This window comes from Cyanistes caeruleus, chromosome 19 (genome assembly GCF_971803275.1).
Source record: "Cyanistes caeruleus chromosome 19, bCyaCae1.hap1.1, whole genome shotgun sequence".
Classification (NCBI taxonomy): domain Eukaryota; kingdom Metazoa; phylum Chordata; class Aves; order Passeriformes; family Paridae; genus Cyanistes; species Cyanistes caeruleus.
This window is the reverse complement of record NC_141719.1, coordinates 8,618,257-8,639,303: the sequence shown is the minus strand read 5'-3', so window position 1 is coordinate 8,639,303 and position 21,047 is coordinate 8,618,257. Positions and strand designations below refer to the sequence as shown.

General features: G+C 47.0%; 1 protein-coding gene across 1 annotated transcript in view; it reads left to right on the top strand.

The window, feature by feature from the left end:
- The first annotated feature begins 287 nt into the window (after positions 1–287).
- Positions 288–21,047, top strand: part of CACNG4 (calcium voltage-gated channel auxiliary subunit gamma 4) — a 43,473-nt gene continuing 22,713 nt past the window's right edge. The window contains exon 1 of the mRNA XM_086857127.1: positions 288–577. Within this exon, the coding sequence (XP_086713253.1) occupies positions 355–577 (223 nt within the window). The 5' untranslated portion in view covers positions 288–354. The remainder of the gene's footprint in view (positions 578–21,047) is intronic.

Below are 21,047 nucleotides of genomic sequence, written 5' to 3'. Positions count from 1 at the left end.
CCGCTCAGACCGGAGCACCGGAGCGACGCTCGGCGGGCGCGCAGCGGGGGCCGGGGCCGGGCTGTCCCCGGCGGGGCGGCGTCACGTCGGGGGTGTCGGGAGGGCTCGGTGCCTCCGGTGCCGGCCGGGCCGCCCCTCCCTCGCCGCCTCCCTCCGCCCGTGGCCGGTGCCTGCGCGGCCGGGGCGGTGCGCGGGGGCGCGGCCGGCGGCGGAGCCCGGCCCCGCGGCGGCGGCAGCGGCTCCCCCCGCCCGGCCCCCGCCCCCCGCCCCGTGACTCGGAGCCTCCCGCGGGCGCGGCGGCTGCCGGGCGGTGTCGTGCGGCCCCCCGCGCCCGTGCGGGGACTATGAAGCACCATGGTGTGGTGTGACCGTGGCGTCCAGATGCTGCTGACCACGGTGGGCGCCTTCGCCGCCTTCAGCCTCATGGCCATCGCCATCGGCACCGACTACTGGCTCTACTCCAGCGCCCACATCTGCAACGGCACCAACATCACGACGGACGAGGCGCAGGGGCCGCCGCGGAAGGCGCGGGGCGATCTCACGCACTCGGGGCTCTGGAGGATCTGCTGCCTCGAAGGTACCGGGGCCGCGCCGGGGAGGGGGGAGCAACTTCCCGGGGGGACCCGGCTGCGCTCCCGGAGCCGCCGGGCAGCGCCCGGGCAGAGCCCGGCAGGAGCTGGAGCCGGAGCCGCCGGGCTGAGCCCCGCCGGAGCCCGAGCCGGTGCCGGGGCCGGAGCCGGAGCCGCGCCGCTGCCTCGGACACGGCCGAGGAGGAGGATGGCGTTTCCGTGGCAACCGGCATCTCCGACATTGCCATGGGAACCGGCGGCGGGATGCGGAGCGCTGCCCAGGGGAGCGCTGCCCGGGGGGGCGACCTCGCTCCGCGACCATCGCCGGGGCTTCGGGGCTTTTGGGGGCTCCCGGCGGGGTCGGGGCTTTGGGTGCTTCAGGGCGCACCTGAACCCTGCAGGCTTCGAGGATGGGCCCCCGCCCCCTTCCCCCCGGGACTTTGGCTTTGGGAGCTTTGGAGCTCAACCGCGGGCAGGACAGCGGCAACTCCAGTTCCTCCCAGTCTGCCCCCAGCCAGACACGCCGGGAGCTCGGGTGAAGGGGGTGTTGCCACGGCTCGGGCGGTTCAGTGTGGACTCGGGGTTCCTTGGCACAGCCCGAGGGTCAGGCTGAGGATAGAACAATGCAAGGATGCGTGCTGTGGCGGCCGAGCGGGGCAGCCGGACCCGCTCCCCGCACAGGCCGAACATGTGGCTCCCGCTCCGAAAATGGAGTTGTGGAGAAGGCGCGGCGGGAACTGCGGGGACAAAGAAGCACATGGGTGCTGCGAGGATTTGGCACAGAGGGTCGCAGAGCCCAGACGGGGAGCAACATCTGTCAGCCGAGAGCGCGGGGCTCCGGCCGTGGGAAAGCGGCACATCCCCGGCAGAGAGACGTGCGCTGGCAGCGGGGACCGCGGCCACGGTGGCTCTGAAGCCACTCACCTGGTGGCCCATCCATTCTCCCTGTGAGCGGCCGGCAGAGCCTCCGTGGTGCTGGAGGAGAGGGAGATGTGGGGGAGAGGGAGAGCGGGGGAACGCGGGTGCTTTGTGCCGGGCTGCTCGGGGCCGTGGGGCAGCGGAGCCCCGCTCCCCGCACGGCTGCACCTCCTTCCATCAGCTCGGCTCCGCACACGGCAACTTCGCAAGCCCGGCTTTCTGCCGTGCTCCCACTGACAGACGGCTCAGCCCAGCTCCGGTTCAGAGTCGCAGCTGTGTTCAGATGGGTTTTTTCTCCTCCACAGAACAGGCTGTGGCGTGGTAGAAAACACCTCTTTCTCACGTCTGTTCTCCTCTTTTGGCTAATGATTTAAGGCTGCACTGTAATGTGATTTTTCTCTTAAAATACCGGATTTGCTACCTAGTAATAGTAGGCATACATAGAAGAGCTGTAGGAAAAGGAAATATTTTTACATGCTAAAGAGAGAAAGAATTATTGAAATGTGAAGGTTTATGGGTAATAGCAATGCTTGGCTTTATGACTCTTAAAGGAAATATAACACTCAGCACGGGCTTTTATGGCACCTGGAAAAAGAGGGTTTGCATCTGAGAGCTCCTGAGTTTGCTTGAGAGGTGCTGAGCATCTTCCACATGAACTGAATCTTTTGATCTTCACTGAGCTTGTTCTAAGCGTCTTCAGCCTCCGTTTTCATGGAAAATAAGTTTGTTTGCATCTTGCAGGAGTTGCTGAGCTTGTTCAGCTAGACTGGACCTGTGACCTCCAGGAAACATCCCTGAGCTTCCCAATGCCAGCATTCCTGTAACACCACTCACAGAAGTGAGGCGCAGCTTTGACTGAAACTGGTGGGATTTCTGCCTTGATTTCACCTGGGCTTAAGTCAGAACTTTATTTAGGGGAGCTGAGAGGGCAGTGCTGAAGCAGCTCCCAGTAAGGCGGCCGAGCTCCAGTGTGGCTGCGTCACTGGGCAGCGCCGGTGCCCTCCTGGCACTCACCAGGGTTCTTGCTGAACAACCAGGAGCTGTGTGCCAGGGAAGCTCAAACCCCCAGCACTTTGGGGGATAAAAAGGCGTTTCATGGGACACATCAATCCGACAGCGAGGGAGCTGTTCTGCTCAAAATTCAAATGCTCATAATCAAATTATAAAGTTACAATTTTTAAAGTTGTCAAATATGTGCTAAGAATGCCCAATTTGAGAAAGCTGTCATCTGTTCTCAGAGCTGAGGAGCAGAGACTACATTCTCTCCTCCTTTTTCAGTATGTTCTGTTTTGTAAGATAAAATCTATAGATACAGTAAATTATTCATGTTTTAAACCATGCCATGGGACTTGGATTTCAACATGGAACCATGCCTTTGTTTTATAAAATAATAAAACCATTTCTAGGAGCTGATTTAAAACAACACTCCCTTGGCCATTTCAGAGCCTCGCTCATTTGAAGTGGCTGAGTCTTTTAGTAATCTAAAGGTAATATTGCAATTCTGAGGAGATACATAGCAGGAAAATAACTTCAGTCATGGATTTTTATATGTGATTAAATGATTTGGCTTCAAAGCTATTTTTAGAAATCTTCTGGTGTTTTGAAGAAATAATGGTTTAAACGTCCTTAATTTATTTTAATGGCCTTTATTGCCATTTTCCTCATGTCAGAAAGACAAATCTGAGACACAAATGTGCAGAAGATGAAAATGCCTTAAACAGGCTCTGAAATTGCTTTTGACATACCTAAAGCATTTTGCTGAGCAAATTTCAGGCCAATTGAAATTTCCCAGTAAAATGTTTCTCAACTCTATCAATAAAACAACCTGTATGCTGGATTTTGAGCAATCACCTGTTCTGCAGCCCCAGTTCCAAGATTTCAAACAAAATTGCTGAAACAGGGTGTAAAAGGATAACCTTATAATTCAATTATCAGGTGCTCCTCAATGTTTTCCTGTTTTTCTTTGAAACAATATTTTACAACAAATTGGCATCATAATTGGAGTGATACAGTTTAGGGATCAAGCATATTATCTTTGTTTGGAGCTGCAGGGATGAAATCATGTTTCAGTACTAGTAGTTGATACTACTATGGAGCTTAGTCACTCAAGAAGCAGAGTTAATGATACATCAGTCAAACTCTTGCCTGTCTAATCCTAATTTTGTTCTTTCAGCGTGTTTGTCAAAGGTGAAGGTAGGAGGTTCATTGAGTGGATTTTAAATAATTTTCCTCTTTCTGCTTGGATTTTTAAAAGTTGTATCCAAGGTAATTGCCTTCGGTGGGAAAGTGAAATGGTTCCTGGTGTGGATGTGCAGAACAGAAGTGGCTGAGCCTCTGCAGATGGCCCAGGGCTCCCTGGAAAAGCTGGATTTTGGTTTTCTGGGCCCAAGACAACCACAGTAGCTGCAGCTGTGGCAGCTGAAGTTCAAATGTCACCAGAGTAGGGAGTTTCTGACGGAGCCCCCATGCAGCCAATCAACCCAAAACCTGCACCCCAGCCCACAAGCTCCCAACGAGAGCCAGCCAGCCCCATTTCTGGCTGCTGTTCAGTCCCATGTCCACACTGGAGCTGTGGTGGCTCTCACAAGCTCTGGGGTCAGAGCAGGGTCTTGCAAACACAGCAGATGCTGTGTCCTGTGGATGACCATGTTGTGGTCAGTCTAAGCTGGGAAAGGGAGATTAAACCGCTCTGATTTCCCAGCAGCCCTGTTCCTATGGGAAATGTGTGGCACAGCTTCGTGAGCCTCGCACAGTCTTACTCACGAGGAGGATCTGATTAAAATATTTGCCTAGGAAAAAACAATGTTGAAAACACCACTTTATCCACTGAAACTGCTTATCTTGGTGAACAATCGTGCTGAAGTTAATAGGACAGCTCACAATAGAGCACTCTGCAGGCTCTGTGACATCAAGATAGGAAATCAAGTAATGTACTTGTAATTTAAATTTATTCAAAGAGTATTTTATTAAACACTTCAGCACATGAATCTCTTTGAACCCATTGTGTCTACTGCTTTTAGCATTCCCTGTTTGCCATTTACTTTTCAAGTGGTGCAATTGGCTATTTAATTCACGTGGGCCCCACGTGTCCTTCCTGGCTGGAACGTTCATAATGGGGAGGAAGGATCGAGTAAATCGATTTATGATTTTGAAAACTTGCACAAACGCACATTTGCACAATTATTTGTGAGTCTTCCAGCTTGGATGAATGCGCACAAACACGGGAACCGCGGCACCCGCATGCGCTGCTTCCATGGATACTCCTGAAAACAAAATAAAAATGCTTATACCAATGTTTGAGGCAAGCAAATAAAGGCAGGCTGCTGTCCATCAATGCTGCAAATTCATGGCTCATCCAAAAAGAATGAATATTCCTTAGTATTCTCCGAGCACAGCTCTGAAGCTCCAGCACCCACCACTGTTTGTGGTGAAATAAACTGAATACAAGGCAGACTTTTTATTCCAGCGCTGTGGCCAAAGTGTTATTTGGTGTGGAGCAAATGTTAAATCACTCTAAGATCAGCCTTGGAGGTTGAGGCACATTAAGAGGTGGTTGCTCTTCTCAGTCTGTGCAGGCACATGAGCCTGTGCTCACACTGAGAAAAGTGCTTGCAAATGGAGAATACACAAATGGGTGTCTCTGCTCTGAAAAACTTGGTTTGTGATGCTGTAGCCTGTTTCTAGGACAATATATATGTATTATTGCACTCCTGAAGAGTGAGCTTTCACCCATGAATCCTTCAATACAAACATAAACCCATCAGTGAAGGACTTTGCTGAGATTCAGACCATGTTTGCACTTTCCCAGTCCATGCATCCTGCTCATACCATCTCCATTTCCTTGATGAAACTCAAGCTCTTGAGAAGGTCCATGTGCTTTATTCACTGTTTTTAAGAGCAATTCTTAGCACTCAAATGTCAGCTTTGCAAGCCTGGCTGAAACAGAGAAGTTTTGGTGGCAACTATGAACATTTTAGGCTAATTTTTTTTTTTTTTTTTTCACAAGCATTCCATTTGTTAGAGTTTCTGAATTTGGAGATGGACACAGAGTTCACTCCCTTTGAAATATTGTCCATAGTATAAAATACTTAAAAATACTGAGAAATTTGGTGCTGGAGGACCTGTCAGCAGAGGATGGGTTAAGGTATTATCTAATCTCAAATGAAAAAAAAAGAAAAAAAGAAAAGCATGTGTCTCAATGCACCTCTTTGAACATTTGTACAGAGGCTCTCAAATGATCTTATTGATGTCACAAAACATCCATTCTTCCCTGCTCTATGAAACTGGGATCTGAAGCTAATTGACTGAATATATGTCACTTTAATGAATTAATTTGCTTTCTTGAACTCGATCTACTCTATTGCCGGTAGGGAGCTATCAGGCTACACGAAGGTTTTGGTTTTTCCTCGGTGGCTCTCAGCATGTCAGATATCCCAGTGCAAAACTTGGATCCCAAAGACTGTGTGTGTGTTAGTGGTGCTCCCCAAAGGCTGCAAACCAATGAAAGCACATTTGTAATCCAGCTGGAAAGCTCTTTCTGCTGTGCAGGGTGCAATGTGGGGAATATTAATCTCACCTCGGTTTCAGGATTGTTCTGGGGAGGTTTCAGAAATGTTTTGTGAAGAGTCAAGGAGGCGTTGGGTTGTACAAACAGGATCCTCGTGGCTGTGTTGTACTGCAGTTACTGTTTTATTCTGTATATAGTTACACTGCATGTTCTGAGGACTTGACAGATGGCATTTGTGGTAGGATCTGTCAGAGCCATAGTAAGTCATTTTGGGGTTTGTGGGGACCTTTGCAATGATGTAATGCAGTCTTTGGGCTTCGTCCAGCAGCTGTTACCTTTAACTGACCTTCTGCCATGGGCTTTATTGCTCTTTTTACATCCTGCCAGGGCTTGCCCTGCATTCTGGCAGCTCTACTGACCCTCGCCAGTGTAAACTGGTAAAACAAGTCACTACAACAGTGTGGTTTTCTTGCTCCTGTGAAATTTCAACAGTGATTATTCCTCCAGTACATCCTGGCCCATTTGCTGGGTCACACAGTGGCGCCTCTGCTCAGGTCGTGCTGTCCCACCTGTAGCTTCAGTCAGTCTTGGCAGGTGCAAAAGACCTCATAAAAAACTCAGGGAGAAGGGGAGTGTACCTGATGTCTCCATCCTGTAGTCTTGTGTATTTTTCCAGAAAAAGAGGAAAAAAGGAAGAAATATTAAGAAGGGAAGCAAGTGCTTTCATCTCATCTCTAATTCCTTTGAGGAGGTAGGAGTACTTAGGTACTGAGTGTAATCTAAAGCCTGTTATTAACACCTCTCAGCTCCCAGATATTTAGTTGGTGTCTCTGTGGTTTATGTGTTAAAGAACAGCAATTTCTGTAGAATTTCTGTATCCCCAAACTGAAAATGGAGAGGAAGGAGGAGGAGGATGATGATGAGCTTGTGGCTCTGGGCTTTTGTAGGTTTCCTGCTTGATCTGGGGCCTGTTACTTTATCTTCCTGCCCCTGACTGGGAGGGATAACTGTGCTTCCTTTCCACCCACTTCCCTCTCATTCTAATAATAAAATGGAAACGAAGATGTGGAGAAACTGGGACACGGCGAGAGGGCTGCCCAGCTCGGGGAAGATGCATGAACACGGCTTTAACTGGGTTTGAAGCCTTTTGCTTGCAACTTATGTTTTATACATGCAATATTTGGTGTTTAAGCATGTCTTCCTTGAGGGACAGGATTAAGTCTCATTCTCCACCTACGTAAAGTTAACTGCTTTCTAGGAAGGCGGTGGAATCATGCCAATATAAAGCCAATATAAGAGAAGGGATCGCAAATTTGTCCCTTCAATTGGACCTTTTCCTGCTGGTCCTTCTTTTCTGAGCCAAGACTCATCTCAAGAAATAAATCAAACTATCAAACTGAAAAACGGGTCCTGCTTCCAAACATTACTTGGTGCTTATCTTCATTTTAGATTTCTGTTTACTGGTATTTATTATGTCTCAGACTTATGGTTCAGCATCCAAATTCTTCCCAACAGATGGCAAGGCAGGATGCACAGGAGTAGTAAAATAAACAGGATAAATGCACAACTGCCCATATGTCTGAGAGGCTGATACACATTTATGAACTCAGAACAAAAGGGTGTTTGCAGCAGACAGCACCAGTGCTGGGCAGGACTTCATGGGGTTTTTTCTGCCTTGTTCTGAAGCATCTCACTTTTTCACTGTGTTTTGATCAGTTAAATTGCAATATATTTTGTCCTCCCTCTTCTACTCCCGGATAGTTCTTCCCCTTCTTAGATATTTGCTTCCACTACTGAAGTACATCAGTTCATTTTCTCTTCAACATTTTAATGTGGGATGTGGCTCTTTCCTGGCATTCAGCTTGTATTTTTTCTTTCAGTGTGGCTGTGACTCTTTTGAGGGGCACACAGAGGTGCTGAGGACCACAGCAACATTTGAGGCTTTCTCTATATTGAGATTTATCATAATATTAATGACAAGTGGCCTCTCTACTATCTCAAAATAGCAAGCCTCCGGGCAAGCTGCCTGCAGGATGGATAGCCCAGCCTAGACAGACTTAGCTAGATTTCCCTTCAGATCTGGGGGCATTTTTGCCAGTTGTTGCATGCTGGGAGTCAAATGCAGTGGAAGCGTTGAAGCGGTTCTTGATTTAGCCTGGCAGATAGTCCAGCCCTTCTTTCTCCTCCTTCCTGTGGCATCCTCTCAACAGCTTTGTTCTCTTCCTCTTTTTTCCTCCCCTTGCCGAAATGTTGTAACCTTCCTTCTGCTAAAGAGATACCTTTGAAATTAGCTCTTCGCTGACAGTGCATGAGTCCTTCTCTAGAAAATCTGTAGATACTGCCCTAAGTAGAAATTTAAGATTTTTCATTTCTCTTCTTAACTCTTGACCATCCCTGTTCCATCCTGCCAATGAAAAACGTGTAATCACTTACCTGTCCAAAGGGATAGTCTGGGTTCTCTTTTCCTCTACCTGTTTTACTTGTTTCCCAGGATTTATCCAGGCTCCTGCCTACTTAACAAATAACCCTGTAAATTCTTCTTCAACAGAATTGAGTCATTTCTTGTCAAATGTAATCCATGAAGGAATGATAGATTATAAACACACAGTAATGGTATGAAGAGATGGGTGAAGGGAGAGAACGTTATGGAATTACAGTATTTCCTGTACCAATTGCCAAGCCCTGATACAAATTAACCTCTTATATTGTTCTTTTTCAAGCATTCCGCCTTTTAATTGCTGTTTTGGAATTGTGCCACTTAGTTGTGCCCTTTGAATGTTTCTCACTTAGCCAGTCCTGTTAGCTTGATAATGCCAAATGTTTCTCAGATATTCAGAAGCACTGAACATCCCCTGCTTGAGTGGGAGAGGGACCCAGCTCAAGCAGGAATTAGCACCCTTGTTTAGCTGCCAGGATGGTTTTTTTCAGATTAAGTTAATAACCAGTTTTAAGTCACTGCCAATTCTCTACCGAGGTTTCAGATCATTTATACTTTTGAAATGATGCAGTTTTGTGTAGAATATGGATGACTGGATATTTTCTCCTGTCCAAATATATAGCATTCAATAACACTGGGGTTGTTATTGTCTTCCTTGCATCCCAGAGGCACAGTTTATCTCTTGGTGCTGCAAGGCATTAAAAAGGAACCATGGCATGTCACAATTATGACTTGAAATAGGATCTTGCCAGAGGAACATTGCCTAAATGTAATCAAATCTAAACTATAACTTATTGCAAATACCTATCAGAGCTGTGCACACCTATCTCACAGCTCGCTAGCTATCAGTGATAGCTGATAGCGAGGCACTGGATGATTTTATTGGAAGAATTGTCATGCTGTTGGGGTTTTTTAGAGTTCAGCCCCCAGCATTCAACTGCCTGCAAGCAAATGAAATAACAGACTCTCAATGCTGGAAGACCTTGTGACTATTTAGGCTGAGTTTTCAAAGGTATCCAGATATGAAAGTTTGTGATACTCCTCCGTGCATGACTCACTAATGGCAGTAGTGGGCTTTAATCATCTTTGTCCAGTGGATATTCTAAATTCAAGTAAACCATAGCTGTGCTCCTTTACATAATGCATATATTTTAATGCAAAATTCTCTAGACTTGGTTTCTTTGTGTGTTAGATTGGTTTTAGCCAGATGATGAAACAGCAAGTTGCATTGTGTCACATCACATTTTCATCCACGGGGATTGTGAACGGGGTTGAATCCCTCAAATTCACTGAACAGAGCCCTGTTAGTGAAGCCAATAGCCCAAAATGCATTGCTAAACTCCAGGTATGGTTCTCCTGAGTGTGGGAAGGTGATTTGCAGGCCACTGAACTACCAAAACTTCAGGAATTTGATTTCCATTGCAGAGGGAGAGCCCCAGACTCTGCTTCCTCCCAGATTTAACATCTCCTGTTCCCACTCTGTACACCAGACTGAAGGCACTTCATTCTGTACAACTGGAGCTCAGGAACAATTGTAACCATTTCAACTGAGTTTTACTGGGGAACTGCTGGAAAACATCAGTACCAAACAGAGCTCTCCTAAACATGATAAAACATCAACTAATAAATCTGGGAGCTCAGTAGCAGTTAGGAAATGTTTCTTACAACTGAGTTGTTAACCCAAACCAGTTGGATCCTCACCCTCATCCTTCTGCCAGCCAGCAGGGGCTCAGTTATTTGCCATGACAGTGATTTGGGGGTCACCAGAGTGCTCTTTGCAGACAGACTGACCCCTTCCAGATGGAGCAGTAGGACACCGACAGCTCCAGTCCAAAAGCCCCTCTGCACACACTGAACCCAAGCCAATGAACATAGCAAGAAGATGACTTTCCTGGCTTGGAGCTGCTTGGATGTTCCCACCTTGTGTTTGATCAGAGCTGGTCCATGTCCCCCCAGCCCTGCCCACTGTGAAAACACATTTTTGTCTGTCGAAAAAGATGCTCCAAGACAGTGAGCTGATTTTCCAAAGGGTGAGGCTTCCGACCTCTATCCAAGCTTACATTGCACTGAGAGTCAACTAAATTTCATTTTTTAAGATACTTGGGTGTTTCAAAAGATATTTATCCAAGGCTATGCCAATATCTGCTCACTGTGAGATTAAACATCCTGTGTTCTGCTCCAGAGGATGGGAAGTGTTTCTCCTTTGCCCTGCACGTTTTGCTGTGCTCTTGTCCTTGCCTTTAGCTCTGACAAAAGCAGACGGTTCCGAGGTGCTTTGGGATCCTTAAAGATATAAGACCTGAAATAAACCATGCAGCATTTAGGAATGATGTTCACAGCACCACTTCTAATTATAGCCGTTCGAACAATTCATTTGCAATGTCCCGCTACGGTTGTGCTTATTAAAACAGAATCCTCTTTATAGTTTGGTAGCAAATTAAGAGGGGGAAAAACACAGCTATCCTGTTCCATCCCATGTCTTTGAAAGAGGTTTACCTTCATAATTTGCTTTCTAGGGATATTTCCCTTGTTTTCACTTGTGCTCCTGGTCTGATTTTTTAATGACTTACTCGATGTCTCTTGGTAGCCATTTCCCAGTGACCTTTTTGCTCATTTTATTTTAATTTCTGTGTATAAATGGCAACGTTCTAGCTGGAGACATTCTTTGGGCACAGCACAAAAACCCCATAGGGAAGGAAAAACAGGCCAGAAATTTTCCACCTGAATTTTAAGCATTAACCCAGGGCTTTGGCCACACAAAGAGCCGAGCACGCTCAGCTCACACGCCAGAGCTGGATCCTGGTCCAGGATCAGGGCCAGACCTGGGCAGCAGGACCTCACCATCAGCATCTCCAGGCATCAGCACTGGATGCAGCTACTCCCACAGGTTATCCCATTTTCTGGCATGACTGCTGTGCCCCGGGAGGGCTGAGCAAGTGCTTGCAGCTGGCCAGAATATGGGTACACAGCTCCTAATGCTGATTTTATAGCATTAATGTGCACCTGTTTTGGTGGCCAACTGGCACCGTGCTCAGCCTAAAATGTCTGTGCAAGCTCTGTATTAAAAGAGGCATAAGAATTAGCATGTATCAAACATGTCATTAGACACGTGCCTGGTAGACATAATGCAGGATAATGAATATGATCACAAGAATAAATTAATAACTGAAAATATTTTTTGTACGTGTGCACACTTAAAACAGGGTAGGAACTAAGTGACACTTGTGTCACCAGTTTATAATTAAAATGCAGTGCTTGAATGGAAATGTAAGCTTCAATTAGCCAGCACGACCCTGCTTCCGGCTTTACTTCCCACTGAAAAGCAACGATAACAAGCTCACATTTATTATCAGAGTTTTTCCTGGAGCTGTGCACTGAAACATGCTCACATCTGAGCCCTTTCACTGAAGACATTTTTTCGCTTCAGCAGTTTGGCATGCCATACAAAGGCTCTCTGATTTTTAGTGATGTTCACCTCCTCTTACATAAAAATGTTTTCTGTGCATATTATTTGGTTTTAGTTGAAGTCCAGGTGCACGGGTTACTGAAGAACCAAAGGGATGGCTCATCACAGAGCACAATGGGTAATTATTGCTGAGCTTCACTGTATTGCACAGACAAATCCTTTCTTGGAGCTCAGCATTGTGGCTGTGAGAAAGAAAATACCTACGATCCAGCCCAAAGTCCTACAAGGGTAAGAATAGATCCTGTGGGAGATGCTTTGCCCATTTCATTTTTAACTCTCTCAAGGGACAGAGCTTCACAGTTTTGTTTAGAGACACTATTTTGCATTTTAATTTCACCAGTGGGAAGTTAATACATATATAAATTATGAGGTCTCATGTGTTCCCATTTCATCCCAAGAGGATGTTAGGCATTTTGTAAAATGGCTAAATAATTCTCTGGGTTCTGCCCCCCATTAAAACCAAGATTTATCTTGATTTATGATCCAAATTTTACTGCTGCTCTGCCTGAGGATTGAGCTTAATTTCTGCAAGAGAGGGCAGAGTCCTTGGCTGTGCAGGGAGGAGGAAAACCCATTAGGCTCCTGCCCAACCCCACACTCAGCGCTCCACGAGAGGGGCAGAGCCATCCACAGGAGATCCAGGTCCTTGAGGTGCCTTTTGAGAGATCCTGACATCTTCCCAATCCCCGCCAAAATAGGAACCTTTTAGTCTAGGACTTATTCAGCCTTGTGCCCATGCAGGAGGTACCTTTTGGGCATTTTTACACCCTTCAAATTGGTCCTTGTGCAGAGAAGACCGCAGGAATCTGGGTCCCAAATAGCAAAGGTAGGGAATGGCCACCTCAGCCAGTGCTTAGGAGAGCTGGTGAAAAGCACACAAACCCCAACAGCCCCAAAATGTCAAGGCTGAGCAGTTGAGCCTCAGAAAGTGTATTTAAGGAACATGTCCTCTCTGACAGAGATGGACCAAATGTCCTCACGGATATCTTTTGCAATGCCCCCTCCAATATTTTAAGCAATTTCTACGGGCAGAATTCTTGTGATGTAGGAGTGGATGTCAAGCCAGGATATCTCAACTCAGAATAGATATGTGCTCTTAGCTTTGGGTCAGGCAGTGACGTGTGGTGGAGTTAGAGCCTCCAGGAACTCTTCAAGTTGTAAAAACTACAAAGCTCCTGGTTTTTCGCTGGTGCTGTTCACATGGGACAGAGTGACCTCTCCAGAAAGCCCTTCCAACAGCAGCCGCAGTCTCTCTCAATAGCATTTAATAACTACCCATGGAGAAAATTACACTCTATTTAAAAGGCCAGAAAAATCATCTTCAGTTTAACTCTGCTGACTTTGGTAGAATTACACCAAAAATGAGTTCTGTCTGATATCCTTTCCCATACTAATGTTCAGTAGCTGGGCATAAAAACCCTTTCCAAGGCAGATTAAACAAGTCCAAATGGTGAAATATTCTTTTAATTTTCTTTCACACACGTTATTTTAGGTATAGCTTGGAACTCTGCCCTTACGAGAGGCATCCCTTTAAATATTTATACAGCATCAATATGTAGCCACCTTCATACGTTTTTAATGATATGTTCCTTTCTAAATTAACCATTAGGTAACCCTGTCCTATGGTGTTCTGTATTTTGCACTTTGCATTTACGCTACCCGTGGATTTTTATTTTTTTTTATTTCTCCGTGGAACAATGAAGATGTCAAGGCAAGGCCCAGGGGCACCGTGGCAATCGAATTCTTGGAGCACCGCTGCTGTTGCCATGTGGACACACACTCAATAGCAACTCTGTACTGCCCTGCAAGCCAAGGGGATGCAGCCCCAGCCCCACTGCTGGGCCCTGGCACTTCACAGCCAGGGCAATGGCAGCTCCTGGAAGTGGAACTCCCACCATCAGTGGGGAAAGGTGTTGAAGCAAACCCAAGGAAAGGAGGGACAGGAGGGGATACCTCCATTTTGAGGCTCTCCTTGAGAACCAGTAGGTTTCTGGATCTTCCAGAGGTTTTTCTCATTTTTTTTTTTTTCTTCTTAATTGTGTTATTAAGATGCTCTAACATGTCAAAGTGAGCAGGGCCAACTCCACCAGCTGAGTCAAAAATCTTTTTCTCGTGATCTCTTTGCTCAGCCCTGATTCAGCCTGAAAACCCACAGATGAGTGGAAGTGTTGGTACAAGCCATGGGTTTTTATAACTCTGGGATCTTGGAGTCCTGTTTAATTACACCACATTATCATAGCAAAGCAGTTTGTGCAGAAGCTGCTCATGGCTTGTTTCCCCTCCCTCCCTCCCGAAGGGACCGCAGGAGATGGCTGCACCATGAGATCACAGCTGCAGAACCGAACCCTTAGCAAAGCCTCAGCAGACAGACAGACAGACAGACAGACAGACACCTCTCCCAGTTTTGGAATGGAGATTATTCCCCTGACCAAAAAAAAAAAAAAAAAAAGGGACATCAGAGTTTATCTTATGCCCTTTTATACTGAAAAATATTCCCACACGTTGCTTCACAAAGAGGAGCTCACCCTTTAGGGCTGGAATCCAACCTCTCCTCCTCTGAAGGGGCCTTACCCCGCGCTTGTTTTGTAAGTAGGAGCTTCAGTTAAGTCAGCAGAGATTTTGTCTGTGGATAATGGGCTCAAGGAAATACTGAAATGCAATTTCCCTGAGTTGCAGGGTGTTGAAGGCAGAGCTTGAGTCAGCAGCAGTGCCCTTGGAGCCCCGCGGAATCGGTCCCAGGCAGGATGTCACTGTCTCCTACACTGCAGACAAGGCAGAAGGCACAGGGGTGCTTTTCTGCCTTCCCTCCAGTGAAGCAAATCTGGGTTTGGCTGCAGCAGTGATGTGGTTTCTGGGTTTTTAAATGCACTGGTAAAGGGACATTGTTTGCTCCCAACAAAAGCCACCTGGGCTTGGCATTCCTGACAGGTGCCTGAGGAAAAGAAGCCAGGCAGCAGCTGAAATCCAACAGACTGCTCCCTTCCAAGGTATGGCCAAGCTGAACTTGTGCTGTTATTTGAGGCTTCTCTTTGGGTTGCAGAGGCAAAATTTTTTTTTTTTTTTTGGTGTTTCCTGCAAATATGTTTAAATTCTCTCTGTTTTGGAGGCAAGTAGTCAATGCATCTGAAGTGCATACTTGACATATGTTTCTTTTCACATGCTGTCCTCCATTCATTTCATGCAGCAGATGCTCAGTTTACCACTTTAAATGTATTCTTATTTACTAGAAATTATTTTAGAAAATAGCTGTTTGGAACTAAACATTTCCAGCCCTTCTTTTGGGAGCAGAGAGCTCCTTTTTGCAGCTGTCCTGGGTGGCTGCATGCAGATGTTGACAGGTTAATTTGCATTTGAAGAGCTGGGTGCAGTGAGCTAAGCAAGGGTTTTTCTTCCCTGCCTCTGAAGGCAGTCACTTCACACTCCTTGCCAAATTGAGCCCCGATGTTACTCTTCTTAATTAACTAGAGCAACATCCGAGCTGAGTTTGGCCCATTGTTAGCTGGCCATTTATTACAGGGTTGAATTAAACCCCTTGGCCGTGTAGAAGAAAGGCTTTTATTCCGAAAATTGATTGTACAAAAGTGAAACACAAGGACAGCCCTAATTCACAGCAAGGTGGTAGGTACAAGCTGGGTTATCTGATTTCCTCTATCCTGTTGCCAGAAACTGCAAGTCCAACCTGGTTTTCCTGCCTGCTGCACACTGCTGAGGTCAGAAATGGTTTAGTAAAAAAGGAATCCTGATGTTAAGAAGAATGTGCAGCTCACACTGCTCAGCCCCCCTTCCCAGAGAGTATTCTTTTTCTTCTTGTTGTGGGCTTCTTTTTCCCCTTTAAAATAAGTTTCTATCAAGACTGTGAGCACAAAGACCCAGATTTAGACTTCGGTCCCTTCCATTGCTATGGGAAAATGCAGAAGTCCTGATCCACAGCCCTGCTGTCAGCCTCTAGGAACTTTTGCTGCTGGTCTTTCATGTGCCTGATCCATCCACATCGGCTCAAAGCAGAGACCAAAAGCTTCCATGCTGCAGCAGGGAGAAGAGCTGGCAGAAAAAAAAAGAGTTGTAGCCCTGTCACCACCAAGGCCCCCTTTGCTTCCTCTTTGGTTTCTTTTCTTCCCTTTAGATGCGACAAAACTGTCAAGGAAAGCTACATCCTGTGGGTATTAAAGCACTGAGATGAACCTACAGGCATGAGAAGACATAATTAATGTTTCTCTGGTGTTTTTTTTCACCTTTTTTGCCACACTTCTGTGCTTCCCTGCCTCATCCCTGCCACGATCTGCCGTGATGCTGCTCTCACTTCTCCCCCCATCATCTGGATTCCAGCTCAGTTTGCATCCCCCTGGCCGAGGCTGCCATGGGGACAAAGTCACCCATCCGAGGGACAAAGTTACCCTTCTAAACTGATGAATTTTGATATTTATTTGCAGGCATTAAATGAACACTCGTAAGATGTTGGATTCAGCCTGCATTCCTGGCAAAATTCTTCCTGGTCACAGTCAAATGCAAACTAATTCATCACCCCAACTGTGCATGAGGGAGGCACTGGCACAGTGCGCTGCCTCAAAGGGAAGTGTTTGCTCCAGTCCATCATTTGCATCACACATGAAGCTTTTCTTGGAGATATCTTTGGGTTTTTCTACGTAAGAACTTGAGGGGAGGGGATGGGAATGGAGAATGTGGCTGTTAGACAGGCATGATTCAGGTACCCATGGCGACATGAGATCACTCTGCATTGTCACCAGCACAAGGAGATTACCTTATACAAGAATAACTAAGAATAGAATTTTTGACCTTCAATATTTCCTTATCTGTAAACATTAGATCTGCAGAGCAGTGCAGCCCTGCTTGTCAACAAGAAGAAATAAAAGAAAAATAAAACTAATTTAAAACCCCACAGTGGCAGTGGAATAAATTCATACATTTATCATTTCAGAGGTTCCCATCACTCCTGCCTCTTTTCCTGCAAGGTTTAAATAATTACATATTTTTTTGTGTGTTATGTTTACTCTCCTAAGAATAGAACACACTTTACAGAAGCTCATATGGATGAAAAAGCATTTTCCTTTTGCACTGTTGCTCACAGTTAACACACACAAACCTACACCTTGAGCTTTCCAAAACCTGGGTTTGTACCATCAAATAAATTATTGACATATGCAGAAATTTATTTTTAAGTGTTTATTACTTCAACTTTTGCTTTAAGAAATATTATGGATCTCAGTGATACTGGACTTTATCTAGTCCAGTAAAAGGGGCAGATTTTTCACAACACTTGCACTTTAGTGCTCCTGCCAGCACTAAAATTGGAGATATTTGAATGAAGAAAAGATCCTTAAAGTGAAGAAATGCAGGAAGAGGTTCTAAGCTTACCATAACAACTGGAAAGAACTTTGTAAAATGAAATTCAGCATCTGCTTCTGTAGATGTCTCAGGTTTTAAGTCTCTGAGGCAGAGGGTAATTTTTAAGCAGAATTTTAACTTGCACATACATGAATTATTTCTAGTGACTGGCTCAAAAATAGCGATTTGAGGCTGTGCAATGTGTTCACACAGGGCTGGAGCGTGGCCAGGCAGCCTGGCCAGGCCTGGGGACACAAAACTTTCTGCACACACCTGGACCACACACCCCACCTTGGGTCTGGTGCTGTGGGCTGGGGACACGCTCTGAGTGTCCCTCGTCCCTTCCTGGGCAGGGGTCATCAGGGAACAGCCAGGGGTTGGGTCCAGGTGTCTTGCTGAGGTCTGAGGTGTAGTTTGGAGTGGCTGGAGGCCAAAGGCAAAGTGCTGTCCCCCAGGAGCAGGGGCTCCTGGTGCTGAGTGACGCAGAGGTGCAGCTGTCACAGCCTCCCTGAGATGGGAACAGCTCAGACTCCCTGTTGGGATTGGGCTTCCAGTCACCATCCAAGTCGTGGGGCTCAGGCTCCTCGTCTGCTTCACCAGGAGAAAGGATTTTGTACTTCTCTGAGAAGGAAGAGGAGGCTGTGGTGTGGGAAAAGCAGCTCCCAGGTGCTCACTCATGAAAACACTCATTTTTTAAGGAAAAAAAAAAAATCCAAGAAGAAACACATTTAAAGCACAAGGGGATGGCACTGTCCCTGCTGGCACCCCCCTGAAGTCCGTGAAGGAGCCCCTGGTGTATCCAGCATTTGCAGGTCAGCAGCCCATGTCTGCTGGGATTGTGGGGAGCTGCTGCAGAAAAGCGCTGATGTCTCATGAGGGCATGGCTCTCCTACTCCAGAGCCTGCAGGAGCAGCTCTGCAGGGGAGTTTAGGTGATGCTGTGCCTAAAAACTCAAAGTTCAGCCTGCAAACCCCAGCACCCAGGCCAACAAACGGCACTGAAGAGCTCAGGAGCTCATGGACAGCAGGCTGACATCAGACACAAGCCACAGGGCTGATGTTTGGGGCTGTGCTCATCCCCAGGGCTGGCCATCACCTCTCTGAGCCCTGCAGTCAGCAGTGCAGGAGCGCACAGCCCATCGCTCCCGGGGCTCAGTGACGCCGCACGTCCTCCCTCTCCAGCAGGTATTTGCCGGCCATAACCCGGTGATTCCAGTCTGTAGAGCAGAAGTAATCCACAGTCACTGGGCAAACTTTGTCCAGAGCTTATTTGGGAGAGAAAGCCCTGCTGCATGCTGCTGGGTGCAGGAGGGCTGCCGGAGCTGGGTGATGTTTCGACATGACTGAGTATTTTTAGAGCCATTCTATAGTGCAGGATTTTTAACTTCCATTTCACAGCCCTTGGAGCCTGGCAAACTTTCATTAACATTTGATGCCTTGAAGTCATGCAAGGTCTGGGGGAAAAGGGAGGGGAAGGAGGGAAAAGGAATATACCTTTTTGGAACTAAGTTGCTGGGAAGCTTAGAAAAAGCCTCCAGTCCCTCCTTTTTGTACCAGGTGGTTTTAAAGGACCTCAACCATTCAGAAATCCAAGCTAGAATTTCAAACCTTGGCTGGGTGGAAGAGTCTTAATTAATATGTGAAATACCTGGAGTCTCTCTGGCCCTTGGGGAGTTGAACCCCACCACTTTGCAAGGATCATGCCTCTCTTCTTTGCCCATTATTAGGCAACTTTGCTCATACAGGGCTGATCAGCCCATAAATCCCCCAAATTATTCATAAACCACCAGGCATCCATCCTCGAGCAGAGAACACGAGCCATGGAGAAGTCAAAGGATTTGCTCCCACTTCCCACTGCCCTCACTGCCGATTCTGCTCAGCACAAAGTAAGGCTTTTTTGCCCAAAGTTATAACCAATGAAAACTGTGCTTCCCTGGCTACAAGGCAGACTTTCAACTGGAAAATAAGTTAACAGAAACTCTATTTTTCCCCCCTCTAAATATACACACATACACACACACACAGAGCGTCTCTTCGCGCACACAACTGAGATTTTTCATAGGCTGAGGGAGTAGGAAGAAGAGACGTATTTTTGTCTCCTTGGCAAAAATATATTGGCAGCATATCAGTGAGTTGTAAAGATTGAGTAAGTACCAGAGCACGGCCCCGTGAAGCGGGTTTTGGAAAGCTGCCCTTTGGCTGCCTCTGCCCGTCTGCCAGGGCCGTGGCAGGGACACTGCCCTGGGGGACTCAGCCTGAGGGGCACAAACAGCCCACCCAGGCTCCTGAGCAGGAAGAGGAGGTTGCACTAGGTGGAAATGAGGAGCTGTCAGCTCTGCATCACGCCAGATGAGGTGTCTGAAGGGGAGAAGAGCTGTAAATCTCCCCTGGGCATGGCAGCGTTCCTGGGCGGTCGGAGCTGCTGCCTGACTCCTGATGTGGACCTGGCAGGAGGTGTCACCAAAGGGGTGATGTCACCAAAGGGGTGACAGACTGGCCCTCCCCTGCTTTCAAAACTCGGAGGGGAAATCAGGTCCCCAAGATGTTGTTATCCAAGGGCAGGGAGAAACATGAAGGGCTGAGGGAGCAGGAGTCACAGCACAAGAGCCACCACAGCCGGGCACGGGGGACCTGCCCTTTGCTGCTCTTCCCAGCAAAAGGAAAATGTTGTGGTTTTCTCCTCCCAGCTGTAAACATTCCCAGCTGCTTCCATGCCATGCCAGGACAGGAGAAGGCAATGAGCATTTCTGGTTACAGTGGCAGATGTGCCTGGTGATGGTAAGGGCTGAGACTCTCAGATACATTATTTAAAGCAAATTCTGGGATTCTAAATTGGATTGCTCAAAGTTCCCAGCACCACTGTCCTTCCCCAGTGCAGGTAGAGACATTTCATAGTAAAACACAATCCTGAAACACTGAAAGTAAACTCAGAAATCTCAATAATGAAATATTTATGAGCCTGTGCTTTGGTGCATTGTAATTTTGCATGATATGTTTTGCTTTTCAAGACTGACTAGATTAAGGCTCTTCTGATTCATTAAACACATTTTCCCAAATGCTGTTTCTACAAATATTGTTGGGTCATTGTGTTTAGTTGCATTTATTAGCTGGTGTAACAAGGAACGTACGTCTCCCATAAACCTGAGAGGAACCCGCTTAAATGTGTTGCTCTGAATCTCAGCAGAGAAGAAAACAGTTCTCATGAATAATTAAAGCTTAAAGAGGTCATGCTGGTTTTGCAGCCTCATTTTTATTTGTCACTACTTAGTTTGCATTAGGAAATAGGAAGTTTCAGGTGCAGGAGCCAAATGGAATCTCTTCTGCATGTGTTCATTTAAACAGATCTGTTTGGTAGCCGTCTCCATTTTTACATATTGGGTCATTTGTTAGCTGTAATAATTTAAATCAGTCCTGGGAATTAGAAGGTTTAAGGCTTTTAATTTTCAGGCAGTGGCTGTGCATCCCTTTGCCTTCTGGCAGGAAGGAGCACTGGCTCCTCAGTGCTGGGCTGGGGTGCAGGCAGGGCTGGGATTCAGAAACACTGGGATTCAAACAGGGCAGGGGTGCAGGAAAGGCTGGATTGAGGCAGGGCAGGGATTGAGGCAGGGATGGGGTGCAGGCAGGGCTGGGATTCAGGAAAGGCTGAGGATGCAGGCTGGGCTGCTCAGGGAGGACCTGGGTCACCATCTGGTCCCCATCTCCACAGGTCCCTCCAATCAGCCAAGCCCTGCTCTCCTCCCAGGCCCCCTGCTCACCTCCAGCCACCCCCTGCCCACCCTTCCCATCTCCTCCTCAGCTTTCTCTCCCT